The 13,660-nt window shown below is 43.8% G+C and overlaps 1 protein-coding gene and 1 pseudogene across 5 annotated transcripts in view; both read right to left on the minus strand.

Moving 5' to 3' along the window:
* The window catches only part of CLTRN (collectrin, amino acid transport regulator), a 39,697-nt gene extending 26,203 nt beyond the window's left edge, over positions 1-13,494 (minus strand). Inside the window, exons 1-3 of one of the 5 annotated variants that reach the window (XM_045994690.1) lie at positions 13,308-13,494; positions 11,750-11,936; positions 3,062-3,120 (exon numbers count right to left, since the gene is read on the minus strand). In XM_045994690.1, coding sequence (XP_045850646.1) covers positions 3,062-3,120; positions 11,750-11,759 — 69 coding nt within the window. In that variant the 5' untranslated portion in view covers positions 11,760-11,936; positions 13,308-13,494. Of the gene's footprint in view, positions 1-3,061; positions 3,121-3,422; positions 3,577-11,749; positions 11,937-13,214 lie in introns of those variants that run through there. The other 4 variants (XM_045994689.1, XM_045994688.1, XM_045994686.1 and 1 more) reach the window with 4 other exon arrangements.
* Positions 6,565-6,694, minus strand: LOC123935618 (annotated as a pseudogene).
* Positions 13,495-13,660: the final 166 nt, after the last annotated feature.

Genomic DNA, 13,660 nt, shown 5'->3' on the forward strand with positions numbered 1-13,660 from the left:
TTCTCTCTCTCATGGCTTACGACGGCTATTTCAAACCTCTTTCAGCTCCCCACCTCCACCAAACTCAAACCTCATACGCACTAGATGCTTTTTTTTTTTTTTTAGATTTATTTATTTGAGAGAGAGAGGCAGAGGGAACATGAGCAGGAGGAGAGGCAGAGGGAGAGGGAGAAACAGGGAGGCTGATGCTCTGTGGGACTCCATCCCAGGACCCTAGGATCGTGACCTGAGCCAAAGGTAGAGGCTTAACTGCCTGAGCCACCCAGGCGCCCCTCACTAGAAGCTCTTGTCTCATAATTTAGAGATACATCCTCAAGTCATGAATTTAAACTCCCCCATCCTCCTGACACCAAACAAAAAACTCCCTCTGTAGACAGATATGCTGTCCACAAGCTCCCCCCGAAGGCTGATGTGGTGTTTCTCCTCCTGTCAATGGCTATTCCATCCACCTGTATTAGGAACACTTCCCTTCCGCCCTTCTCAGGATCTAAGGGTACAGCTTCCCCTCTCCTCTGTACACGAGACCCTGGCTTTTAGCCATGCTCAAGCCTTCCCATTAAAACGGCACCAAAACCAAATCACTGACCTCAATCCTTCTTCCTCAATCTACTGCTGTCTGTCTCCTGCCCTTCACAGCCAGCAGCCTCAAAAGAGTTGTCATACTTGCGTCTTCACCCGCTTGCCACCCACTGATTCTCAGCTCCCTCCATTATCTGCTTTCCAGTTCCACCACTCCACAAAGACGGCTCTCTCTACAGTTACCAGGGACCTCCACAGGACTCAACATAACGAGTGGCTTTCAGTCCCACCTTGCTTGACCTGTCAACAGCATCTGATGCTCTTGAACACTTCCTTCGACCTGAAGCACTCTCTTCCCCTTTGTGATATGCATTCTGGTTCTCCTCCTGTCCCTTTGTCCCCATGTAGGTTCGCACTCTCCTGTAAGGGCTTCGGGTCTCAGGGAACCTCAAAACTCTATGCTAGAGCTTCCCCTCTTGTCACTCTGTACTTTCTCGCTCACACTGTCATCTACTCCAGGCTTCCATCATCACCGTAACGTGAAGGACCCAGCACCGTATCTCAAGCCGACCCTGTCCTTGCTTATTCAGTAATACCTCACGCTCAACAAGTCCAAAATTAAAGCCATGATTTTCTTGTCTGTACTTGCTTCCCTGACTCATAAGTAGGTCATCATCCGTTCAGCTGCATACTTAGAAACTAAAGCATCATCCTTGGGTACCTGGGTGGCTCAGGTGGTTAAGCCACTGCCTTCGGCTCAGGTCATGATGGTAGAGTCCTGGGATGGAGTCCCGTATCAGGCTTCCCTTGCTCTGCAGGGAGCCTGCTTCTCCCTCTCCCTCTGCCTCTAGCCCTGCTTATGCCGCGCCCTCTCTCCCTCTCTGTCAAATAAATAAATAAAATCTTTTTAAAAAATAAATAAAGTGTCGCCCTTGACTCCTCCTTCCCCCTTTCCTTTCTACTCTTGTCCCCTCCAATTTGCCTTCCACACTGTGACCAGAGTGTTTTCCAAGCACTAATTCTATAACATCTCTTTCAGAAAACTCACGTTTGCTTTAAAGATAATCTCAAAACTTCCTAACACAGTCCACGTACTCTTCAGCCTGATCTCTGCTTTCTGCCCGAACTCAGCACATGCCAGGCTCTACCGCCCTGCTCCAGTGCAGAGGCCTCAGCCCTCCTTCCATCTCATACTCTCACTAAGTTCCTTCCTGTAACAAGCCTTTGCATGTTCTGTTCCCTCTGCCCTGTGTTCTTTTATCCTCCGGCTCACCTCCGCTAAGACTTTAGACTTCACAGCAAATGCCAAGTACTAAGGCCCCGACAAGGCCAAAGCCCCCAGGTACTTCTCTTCCCTGTAATACTTGTCCAGATCGCACATTTCCATTTCGTTTACCGAATGTTTCATGGGCAACCAATCTTCCCGATACCATAAGCTCCACGAAAGCTGCGACAAGCCTGATTTATCTGCCATTGCATCCCCGGTGTCCAGCATGGTGGACCCTGGGAGGACCTTGGGAGGACCTGGGATACACAACCACACACTGGTGGAGAGAGTAGATTCTACAGTCAGACGGCCTGGTTCAAATCTCACCTCTTTGTCATTTGCTGACCTGAGCTCCTGAGCAAGCTGCTTCACTTCTTTGTACCTCGGTTTTCTCCTCTACTCCATGAGAGCGGGCGTGCCTGTACTACCTTCCTCAAAGGGCTGTTGTGGGGGCTGCGGGAACTGATGTAAGTCGAGAGCTCAGAAGGGTCTCTGCTGGAAAGTAAACTAAGTTCTCAATAAATGCTGGGCGCGGTAATGATCCTTACTCACTGAATGAATAAAATAACCCGTTGGTGGATTGGCCTGCGAACAGAATCCGGACCTCTAAGCTTCCTTAGCACTCTTCGATTGCTTCTACCCCAAGGCATATTACTATCGCCTTCTACTGGGGAAAGTCTTCACAGACCACACGGGGATACCCAAACTTGAATTGCACAAATCATCTCATTAATTCCACAGGCCGTATTGTTCTTAGAGCTACGTGAGCCTTACGAGTATTTTTTAACTTCAATTTCATAAACATGTATTTCACGTTGTTACTCCGACACTGGAGCTGGAGGAACTTCACGTTAGAACTAGAAACTTGTCGTGCTATGAAAAATCTGATGTGGGAACAATGCCACCTTTTCGCGGACTAGAAAACTGAGGCTGACAAAATCCTAATGAACGCAATGGTGTGCAGAGCCGGCCCAGAACTGAGTGCAGGACTTATCCCCCCCCCCCCCCCCCCCCCCCCCCCCCGCTCCACTGTGCTTGGCTGAGATGCTCCAGCCAAAGCTACAAAGCTTCACAGATTTGCTAGCACACACCACAGATTAAAGACTTGAGGCAAAACCATTTTTTAACAATTTCCATTTTACTATTTTTTAACTTTAAGACCATATCTGATTTGAGGTCTTTAGGATCAAACTATGAGTTTAAGATACGAGGCAGAGGCTCATTACTAGAGAAAGAAGAGTTATTAAAAAATGAACATGCAGGTTCTTCACTTACTGCTTTATCTCCCAGAGCTGTTCTGATACTCAGTCTTACTTTAAAAGCATTTTCTGCATCTGCCAGAAAGAAAAAGGAGCAGTGTGTGATGATAAAAATCTGCCGAAATATCAAGTCCAAACATTTAAGCAACTCAAATCAACAGAACACAGATCTTCAGTTAAACTGCCCCCAAAACTGAAAGTTTAACTACAAGCACCTTAGCCCATTCAAATTTTTCCTTCAAACTCATAAAACACAGTCTCAACTTTCAAGCCACGACACGTCTGCGGATTTAGGAAAATAAAGAGGTCATTCAGTTGAAGACTTATCAATCATTTAGAAAACTGTTACCCTATTTTTAAGTTTCAAGACCACATACCTGGTTGACACAGTTCAGCATGAATAGCAGTCACCAGAAAAAAGAGCAGGCACAACATTCTTTCAGGGTGCGAAACACAAGGCAAACCCAGGGGAAAAAATCCACCCTCCACTTAAAGCTGCCTTAGCCATTCTGTGACCCGGATTAGAATATCAGAGAAATGAGCAAGCCGCCACCTAGAAGGTTTAATGATTAAACCCCATTATTTGGGTTAATACTTACAGAGAAGCTGCCCATCTCCTGTCAGTTATTTACGAAAATCTGTTTGGAAAACAGATTAGTTGTCCTTTCTGAACTCTGCCTCCAGCGGCGGCTTCCTCTGCTGACTCCAGTCGGAATCCGCCCCCGCCCCCGCTGTTGTCCCCTGGCTCAGCTCACCCTGGAAAGAACCCAGCCCTCTCTGAATGGTTTCCTCAGCCTCACCTTTCCACCTTTCCGGGGCCAAAATAGCCGGTCCTTGATAAGCTCCCTTCAGGTGGAAAACAAACGTCACCCCTTTCTATCTCTGGGGAACAAAGGACACCGACACCCTTCCAAGAATGGCCTCACCTGACTCTCACCTCCACAGGCAAACATCCGGGGAGCGCTCCCCCCTCAAAGGGAATCATTCTGGTCAGCCCTAAGTTCTGGCGGTTGTGTAGATTCAGAGTTAATGGTACAGAGCGGTGCCGTCCAGTGGAACATTCTGCGATGTCGGAAATGTTCTGGAGCTGCACTATCCAACACGGTCGCCACCACACGTGGGTGGCCACTGACCCCCGGGAATGGGGCTGGGCTGCGGAGAAACTCAATTTTCCATTAATTTAATTTCTGTAGGAACTTGCGACGAGCAACCGCATTGGTCAGCGCGCCAGAGAACAGTCATTAAGAGCTTCCCGCCATGAGCTAGGTTTGCTGGATTCTCTCATCCTCAAAACAGCACCTCCCAGTCGCTGTTGCTGGAATCATCTCACACACGAGGGAACTGAGGATCTGGTGTTCGAGGCAGCGGTGGCCGTGGGAGGAGGGAGTGGGTGTCACCTGAAACCCGCCTGCGCCGCACTGACCCGCCCTGGGCCTTCACTGGTCGGCCTTGGTCAAAACCGAAAAGGCAACAGGGGCGCCCGGGGGGTTCTGTCAGTTAAGCGTCTGCCTTGGGCTCAAGTCATGATCTCAGGGGCCTGGGATGGAGGCCCGAACCCCGGCTCTCTGCTCAGTGGGGAGTCTGCTTCTCCCTCTCCCTCTGTGTTTTCTCTCTCTCTCAAATAAGTAAAATCTTTAAAAACAAACAGACCTGAAATTGCTACAAAGCCTCAGAGATGCTCTCGGGATCACCATGAGTGGAAGAGAGTCTCCCCTACCGGGCATTCTAAGGATGTCAACAGAAGCCCCCCAGGCAGGTTGATGTCAGGGCTTTCCTCTCTACCACGTTGCTGCTTCATGAAGTCAGTCCCCAGATTCCACGTCATTGCTTGAAAACCATGGAAGGAAAAATAAGACTGGGTGACCCTGATGTTAAATACAAAATCTGGATTTTCAAAGCCACCATGAGAGAGAGATCAACAGCTACACTCCCGCAGCACTCCGAGAGTCCTGTCATTTCCCCGTCCTGGGCAGGGTGATGTTTTATCACCGATGACCCATTTCTGCTTGGTGACTCCTCCTGAGGAAGCTTCTCTCTTCTCCCTCACCTTGGTCGCAAGTGCACAGAGTCAGGAAAGGTTGGATCAGAGGGAGAGGCCGCCAAAAGTTAGGCCTGTCATTCTAGCAATTTCACGATTAGGTGAAATGGAAATTTCCTAGAAGGGAGGGCCCACATAACTTAGTCCTGAAAAGAAAGTCAGTCTAGATGAAGTTATCTGGGGAAATGTTAGACTAGTCTAAGTCAACACGGGAAGGAAAAGCCAGTAGATAGAGATTACAACAAAGCTAATTATTTGCATCAGGAACAAAGCTATGTTAGAGACAAATCTGATTCAGCCTTCCTTGAGCCTTCAACTTCCCAAAAGTATCAAACGTTTCTCTTTTGCTCTTTTTTTTTCTCTTCTTTTTTTTTCTTTTTCTCTCTTTTTTTTTTTTCTCTTTTGCTCTTAATCACATATGTGACTAGGACTGCAGACAGTAAAATGCTGAATTAGAGTTAAGTCATTCTTTGAAAATCAAGGAAAGTTTCTTCCCTTTTGAATTATGATTTCTCTTTTTTCAAAATAAAATTCACCATTTATTAAACAATTTCTATGTGCCAGGCACTCTAGTAGTGCTTAATATAAACATGATTTTTAAAAAAATTATCCTTACTAAAACAGAATCGACATACAACATTATGTGAGTTTCAGGTGTACCAAAGAGTGACTCAACATTTATATACATCACAAAACGCTCACCACGGTAAGTGTAGTTGCCATCTGTCACCACACATTACTACAATCTTACTGACTACATTCCCTATGCTGTACTTCACTTTCACTATTCTATACTTTAGCGATGTTTGTTGTCACATTTGAAAAATGACAGAGGGGAGAAAAAAAGGCAGGAAAAAAGAGCAACAGAAGTTCTATATAGAAAATACAGAAAAGCCAAAAGAGAAAAATATAAAATATCCAGAACATCACCAGCATGAACGACCAATGCTAATATATTTTGAGAGTGGAAACATACCTGCCTTCGCCTTGGATCTTCTTGTGTGAAGCTCTTGGTTTGTCTCATTATAGCAGCACTGTCAGAATCGTAATTGTGGGGGCGCCTGGGTGGCTCAGTGGGTTAAAGCCTCTGCCTTCAGCTCAGGTCATGATCCCAGGGTCCTGGGATCGAGCCCCGCATCGGGCTCTCTGCTTGGCAGGGAGCCTGCTTCCTCCTCTCTCTCTCTCTCTGCCTGCCTCTCTCCCTACTTGTGATCTCTGTCAAATAAATAAATAAAATCTTTAAAAAAAAAAAAAAAAGAATCGTAATTGTGGAATAACATGGACCCTTGTTCCTTCCTTATTCTAATGTGAGTGCAGCTCTCCGGCCGGATCTGGTGGGCCACTTTTAAATTTGATGTGTAGTGATATAAAAAGTCTCCTTTTACTAAAAATTCTTTTTATCCAGAGATCATGTTGAATTTCATCAGCTGCTCTTCCAACATCTATTAATATGATCCTAGAGATCTTACCATTTGGTGCATTTTACTAATAAATTCCTTTACATTGATGCAACCCTTACATAAGCTCAGTTTGATGATTTTTTTTTTCAATTAGCAATAATCGCGCCTTGGATAAACCTCATTGGCTACAATACTGCCACTGTGCAAAGCTGATGATGATTTTTTTTTTTAAGATCTTATTTATTTACTTGACAAAAAGAGATCACAAGTAGGCAGAGAGGCAGGCAGAGAGAGAGAGAGAGGGAAGCAGGCCCCCTGTTGAGCAGAGAGCCCGATGCGGGACTCGATCCCAGGACCCTGAGATCATGACCTGAGCCGAAGGTAGCGGCTTAACCCACTGAGCCACCCAGGCGCCCCTCAGTTTGATGATTTTTAACATACTCCTGGACTTAATTGTTGTGTTTTTCCTTAGGTTTCTAAACCTATCTTCGTAGAAGAATACCATTTAGGTTCCTTTTCAAGTGCTGATTCCTGAAGTTTATTTTTTTCTGGCCCTTACATTATCATCTTGAAAATGGTGTACAAAGATTTCTAATATCCTCTATGTTTACAAATACTTTAAAATGCCAAAGAAAATTGCAGAAGAAATGCAGAGTTGAAGAATCTGGTTCGTACATATTTTAGGGGAAGAGCTCTTTGAAAACTTTCATTTCTTACACTGTCATTTACTGCAAGTTTCATGTTTCACTGAGTCCATTCTGGCTGTTTCTAAGAAAGTCATTATTTCATCAAGATTTTCCGGTATTCTCGGGGCACCTGGGTGGCTCAGTGGGTTAAAGCCTCTGCCTTCAGCTCAGGTCATGATCCCAGAGTCCTGGGATCGAGCCCCACATCGGGCTCTCTGCTCTGTGGGGAGCCTGCTTCCTCCTCTCTCTCTGCCTGCCTCTCTGCCTACTTGTGATCTGTCTGTCAAATAAATAAATAAAAATCTTTAAAAAAAAAAGATTTTCCAGTATTCTCATGGACTTTATACAGTATTTCCCATCAAATATCTACACATTCATTGCTATATTCCCTTTGCATGTTCTAGTATACATATTACTTTTTTCTCATTTTCCATTATTCTTGTCAGAGATTTGTCTAGTTTTCTTGTCACTTAATCAAAGAACAAGATCTCAAATTTAACTTTCAAATCTTTTTTTGTGCATTCTGAGTCATCAATCTTATATATTTTTTTTTATTAAGTCCTTACTCCTATTGTTATCGTGCTGGTTTTCTTGTTCTTCTTATAACTCTTGGGCTGACAAATAGGCTTATGCATTTTTAGTCTTTCTCGGTTAATAAAGAAATTATCTGTGGCTATGGATTTTCCTCGGACTATTGTTCTGGCCACATGACATAAGAAGTAGAGATGTACACTGAGCTCATACTTATTTTCTTTTTTTTTTTTAATATTTTATTTATTTAACAGACAGAAATCACAACTAGGCAGAGAGACAGGCAGAGAGAGGAGGAAGCAGGCTCCCTGCAGGGCAGAGAGCCCGATGTGGGGCTTGATCCCAGGACGAGTCTGTAATTATAGGAGCGCCTGGGTGGCTCAGTGGGTTAAAGCCTCTGCCTTCAGCTCAGGGTCCTGGGATCGAGCCCCACATCGGGTTCTCTGCTCAGCAGGGAGCCTGCTTCCTCCTCTCTCTCCCTCTCTGCCTGCCTCTCTGCCTACTTGTGATCTCTGCTTGTCAAATAAATAAATAAATAAAATCTTTAAAAAAAAAAGAGTCTGTAATTATAGTTTCAATTTTCCTATATCCCAGTGTTTGCTTAGAAAAGTATTTGACAGTAGTAAAATTGGTAGCAGCCCAAAAGACAATCATGAAAAATATCAACTTTTATAGTTCTGTCAGGTGAATAGAAAAGGTATAATGGTAAAATAAGACACTGTCAATAGCTCAATTTAAAACATGAAAATTCTTACAAGGTATGGGTCACTTAGAACATGCTAAAACTTAATAAAGTTGTTCTTGCCTCTTAACATACTGGGTTTTTTTCTTCCACTTATAAAAATCTTGCACAAACTTGCTCTCTATTTTCACACAGAATTGGAACCTCCAGAGAATTAAATTAAACTAAATTAAATTAAACCTCCAGAGAATTCATACCAAACTTGCTTCATACAAAGCTCATCTCTGCAATTTCACATACAGGAGGTCTAGAATTTACCAGTAACAGTGGTAACGATGACAAAGCAGTTTCAATCGTTCTGAATACGTTACTATTTACTCCCAACGTTCAGAGAACAAAGATAAAAAGTTGAGATTACTGTTGCCATGAGCAATACAGAAGGCACCGAGTCTCCTGAGACAGGAAAAAGAAATTGATTTCTCCATGTTTTTTCCTGCTCTACAACACTACTGAAAAGCAGTTTCTCAGTACATAACTATTGATCTATCGCTCTGGAGGGTAAATTAAATATGAGATCACACAAAAAAACCATGTATGTCATTCTTTTGATGCATGCAAGGTGCTTTTTAAAGTTCACCAGAGTGCAAGCGGGCCTCATCCCACCTCTGTCCTTTGAGTGTGCTTCTTTCCACACTGCTTTCTTAAGTTCAATACAGTGAATTTTCATTTTTTTTAAAGATTTTTATTTATTCACTTGACAGACAGAGATTACAAGTAGGCAGAGAGGCAGACAGAGAGAGAGGAGGACGCAGGCTCCTGGCCGAGCAGAGAGCCCGATGTGGGGCTTGATCCCAGAATGCTGGGATCATGACCTAAGCCGAAGGCAGAGGCTTTTTAACCCACTGAGCCACCCAGGCACCCCGAATTTTCATTTTTTACCTTTAAACTTCTTAGCCATCGTTCCAGGTCTACCTCCTTTGAGATCATCTCCTTTGAGAAACCTTTGTTTGGGGACCCCTGGGGGGTTAAGCATCTGCCTTCAGCTCGGGTCCTTATGGTCCTGGGACTGGGATCAAGCCCCACATCCGGCTCCTTGATCAAGCGGGGAGCCTGCTGCTCCCCCCCGCTTCTGCTGACAAATAAATAAAATATTTTAAAAAGAGACACAGAGAGAAAGCTGTCTTTTGTTTTTGTTATAGGTTTTTGCTATTATTTGTTTTACACTTGTCCAGTCCACTAACTCTTTATTCTCTTCTTCTCCTGGGTTCCCACAGCATTTGTTCCCATTTGAGCATGTATCTATTGCCAACATGATTTACTTCTGTGTCCTACAAATTTTAAGTTTCTGGAGAACAAGGACTATATTTGGTTTAATTTTGCCTTTCTCATGGCCCATGAGTATTTGATAACTTAATAGAACTGAATTTACTTATTTGAATCATAGACTCACATTTGAAAAGCTCAAGAATGCAGATATAAATCATGAGGTACACTGCAATTTTTTTTACATTCCTAGTCAGAGAAAAACAACTTCTAGTATCTGCTAAACAAGGAACGCTGGGCTTTGGGATATGCTTGTCTCCACACCCATACCTCTGCCCTTTTTAAGATGAAAAGAAATCTAAAGCCACAGTATTTGGAAGGTTCATCAAATTTTGTTGGTTAATCAACAGCCATAACCATTACGAGCTTAGTCTTTTTACCCACAGCGTAACATTTTTCTAGTTCAGAGAAAGTTAATCACTACTGCTTAGAAATAAAGATTAATTTAGACAAGCTGAGTTGAGTGTAATTCTGCCAACTTTGTTTTTTTAATTAATGTATATTATTTGTCTCAGGGGTACAGGTTTGTGATTCATCCATCTTACACAACTCACAGCACTCACCACAGCATATACCCTCCCCACTGTCCATCACCCAGACACACCATCCCCACCACCCTCCCCTCCAGCAACCCTCAGTTTGTTTCCTGAGATTAATAAGAGTCTCTTACAGTTTCTCTCCCTCTCTGGGTTCATCTTGTTTCATTTTTCCCTCCCTTCCCCTATGATCCTCTGCCTTGTTTCTCAGATTCCTCCTATCAGTGAGATCATATGATAATTATCTTTCTATGACCATCTTATTTCCCTTAGCATAATACCCTCTAGTTCCATCCACGTGGTTGCAAATGGCAAGATTTCAGGGGGTGGTTTGATGGCTGCATAATATTCCTCTCTCTTTCTCTCTCTCTCTCTATATCACATCTTCTTTATCCATTCATCTGTTGATGGACATCTAGGTTCTTTCCATAGTTTGGCTATTGTGGACATTACTACCATAAACATCTGGGTGCACGTGCCTCTTCGGATCACTATATTTGTATCTTTAGGGTACTTTATATTCTTAAATTAAGAATTTTAAGGACAGGGGTGCCTGGGTGGCTCAGTGGGTTAAAGCCTCTGCCTTCGGCTCAGGTCATGATCCCAGGGTCCTAGGATCGAGCCCCGCATCGGGCTCTCTGCTCCGCGGGGAGCCTGCGTCCTCCTCTCTCTCTCTGCCTGCCTCTCTGCCTAGTTGTGATTTCTCTCTGTCAAATAAATAAAATATTTTTAAAAATAAAAAAAAAAGAATTTTAAGGACAATTCACTGCACCACACCCAGTGCTCCATATGCTTCTTAAATGGAATGCTTGTGTGCCTCATCTCCTGCATGAAGACCAACGCATTAAAATGAGTCTCAGGTAGTAAAAGCAAGCTCTCACCGATATTTCTTCCTCTAACTCTTTCCAATATTGTTTGGGTGTTATATTAAGAGTATTCTCATGGTTTAGGCAGGTTATTTTTTTCCAAAATTATTATGGCCATGCTCTACGGAGCAGTATTTTTCACCTTCTATTTGGCAAACAGTTAGTGTCACCCAGTCACATTTAGCCCTGACTATAGGTACTTCTTTTGCCAACCTATAAAAAAGACGGAGGGGCCACTGGGCCTTGTACCTTTCAGGTCAGATGCTCTCATTTTCATAACGGAATCTTTAATAACTCTCATACCAATGGATATACAAAGCATATGAATTATTCAACATATCAAAGTTTCTGCCCTTAAGTTCTGACCAGCAACAATGATCCTGACCCTTCTACTATCTGGAAATCATCAACAGCTTGTATAATAAGAACTGCTGTTGGTGAGACCTGCTGTTGGTAAAGATATGCACGCAATACCTTTATCACTGCAAATCAGAGATGCCCTATAGGTTGTTGCAGCCATGCATTCATCCTGCACCCGCAACAAACACTGTTAATCGACGACAGAACTTTTTCCTTTTGAGTGTGGACTCAACCATAAAGCTTCCCAATAGTTATTCAGTCAGTTGACAAGTTGAAACTTACTTGCCATCATGGAGAATGATGATCGAAGTGCTGCCTGAACGGGGGAGCGCCTAGGTGGCTCAGATGGTTAAGTGCCTGCCTTCTGCTCCGGTCGGATCTCATTGAGCCCCACGGCGGGCTCCCTGCTCAGAGGGGAGTCTGTTTCTCTCTCCCCCTCTGCTACTCCTCTGGCTTGTGCTCTTGCTCTCTGTCATATAATTGAAAACAATAATAAAATAAATGCTGTCCTGAATAAAGCCATACCACTGAGTGCCTGTAATTTCAAATGAACAGAAAAGTTTGGGTGGCTTATAGGATTGATTCAATACTTTGTGATTGCAGGCAACAGCATACATTGAGGAGATCTATATAAAAGTCCTTTTGGCACTTGTCTCCTACTTAATTCCCAGTGTCATCAAGAAGAGGAGTAAAGATTTCCCTTGGGGCTAAAAATCAACAAAACCTACTTTTCAAAAACAAACCAAAAAAACTAAACAAACGGATGGAACTGAAGGGCATTATGCTAAGTGAAATAAATCAGACAAAGACAAATAACATCTCACTTACATATGAAATCTAAAAAACAAACAAAAACAAAAAACTGAACTCATACAGATAAGAGATTGTTGGTTGCCAAAGGCAGGGAATGGGGGAAGGGGAAAGTGGGTGAAAATGGTCAAAACGTACAAACTTCCAGTTATAAAGTCAGTCAGCCATTGGCTGTAATGTACCGAATGGTAACCATAACTAATAATACTATACTGTATATTTGAAATTTGCTAAGAGTAAATCTTAAAAAGTTCTCATCACAGGAAAAAAATTACAGCTAAGTATGGGGTCGGATAGTTATTGTGACCATTTCACAATATACACAAATACTAAATCATTATGTTGTATACTTGAAACTAACATAATGTTATGTGTCAGTTATACCTCAACTAAAAAAAGAGACCAGCACTTAACAAGCCCTTTTCTACCTATTCCAACCCCCTTACCACATCTTAATTTTCTCTTCAATTCTTGTATCATCCAAACCCAGCCTGGAAAACTTCAGACTGTAAGTCCCTTGAGACATGTCTTGGCACTGGAACTTAGTACTCCATAAACACAATTTAAATGAATGCATAACTGAAAGGCAAACGTAAGTGCCCTTCCCTCAGAAGTGCCCCATTCAGAGATTTCTGGACAGGAAAAAAAAAGGGGGGGGCGGTAACCCCTCCACTTTTTTCTTGTGGACGCAGAATTGTAAAATGGAGGAAGTAAACCTCTACTTTAATCCCAGAGCAGGGGGTCTACAGAGGTCTAAGTGTGCTGTCCTGACAGGCGCTAGATAGCAGGAAGGCACTATGCGCTTAGAAAAAGTCTTCTGAAGATGCCAGGAGGTAGAAGAAAGTGCTTACTACTCCGTGCATCTGCCTAGCATTTAAGGTTGGCTGAAGGGCTGGTAAGAACACAGTTCCAGTCAGTGCCCAGTTATGTTTCCTACCCGGTTGGAGCTGGGAGGAAATATGAAGAAAGACTATTTACAGACGAGGATTAGGGATCCAAAGACTTCTTTCACTTTATAAATGCCACTGACGTTTAGCTCTAAGGCGTAGGCTCTTTTCTCCGGAAACACAAGAGCCCCGCCCGCTCCTGAACAGCTTCCCCCGACCGAGTTCCGCCAGCAGAGGGAGGGCTGGATGCGTGGACTGGTGAGAGCGGACCCAAAAGTGGGGGTCCTGAGAACGCAGGGCGCGGCCACGACGCAAAGCCAAAAAACGCGCAAACCGGAACGAGCGAGGCCAATGTGGATCGTAGGGTCGTGCCGTGGGGCGCTGGGATTGGCCATGACGTAGGACCGTGGAAAGCAAGAGAGGAACGTGACGCGGCGTGGGGGGCGGGGCATGGACACCGTGGGAAGGAGCGTAGGCTACGTTCTAGGCGGGAAGG

This window comes from Meles meles, chromosome X (genome assembly GCF_922984935.1).
Source record: "Meles meles chromosome X, mMelMel3.1 paternal haplotype, whole genome shotgun sequence".
Taxonomy (NCBI): Eukaryota; Metazoa; Chordata; class Mammalia; order Carnivora; family Mustelidae; genus Meles; species Meles meles.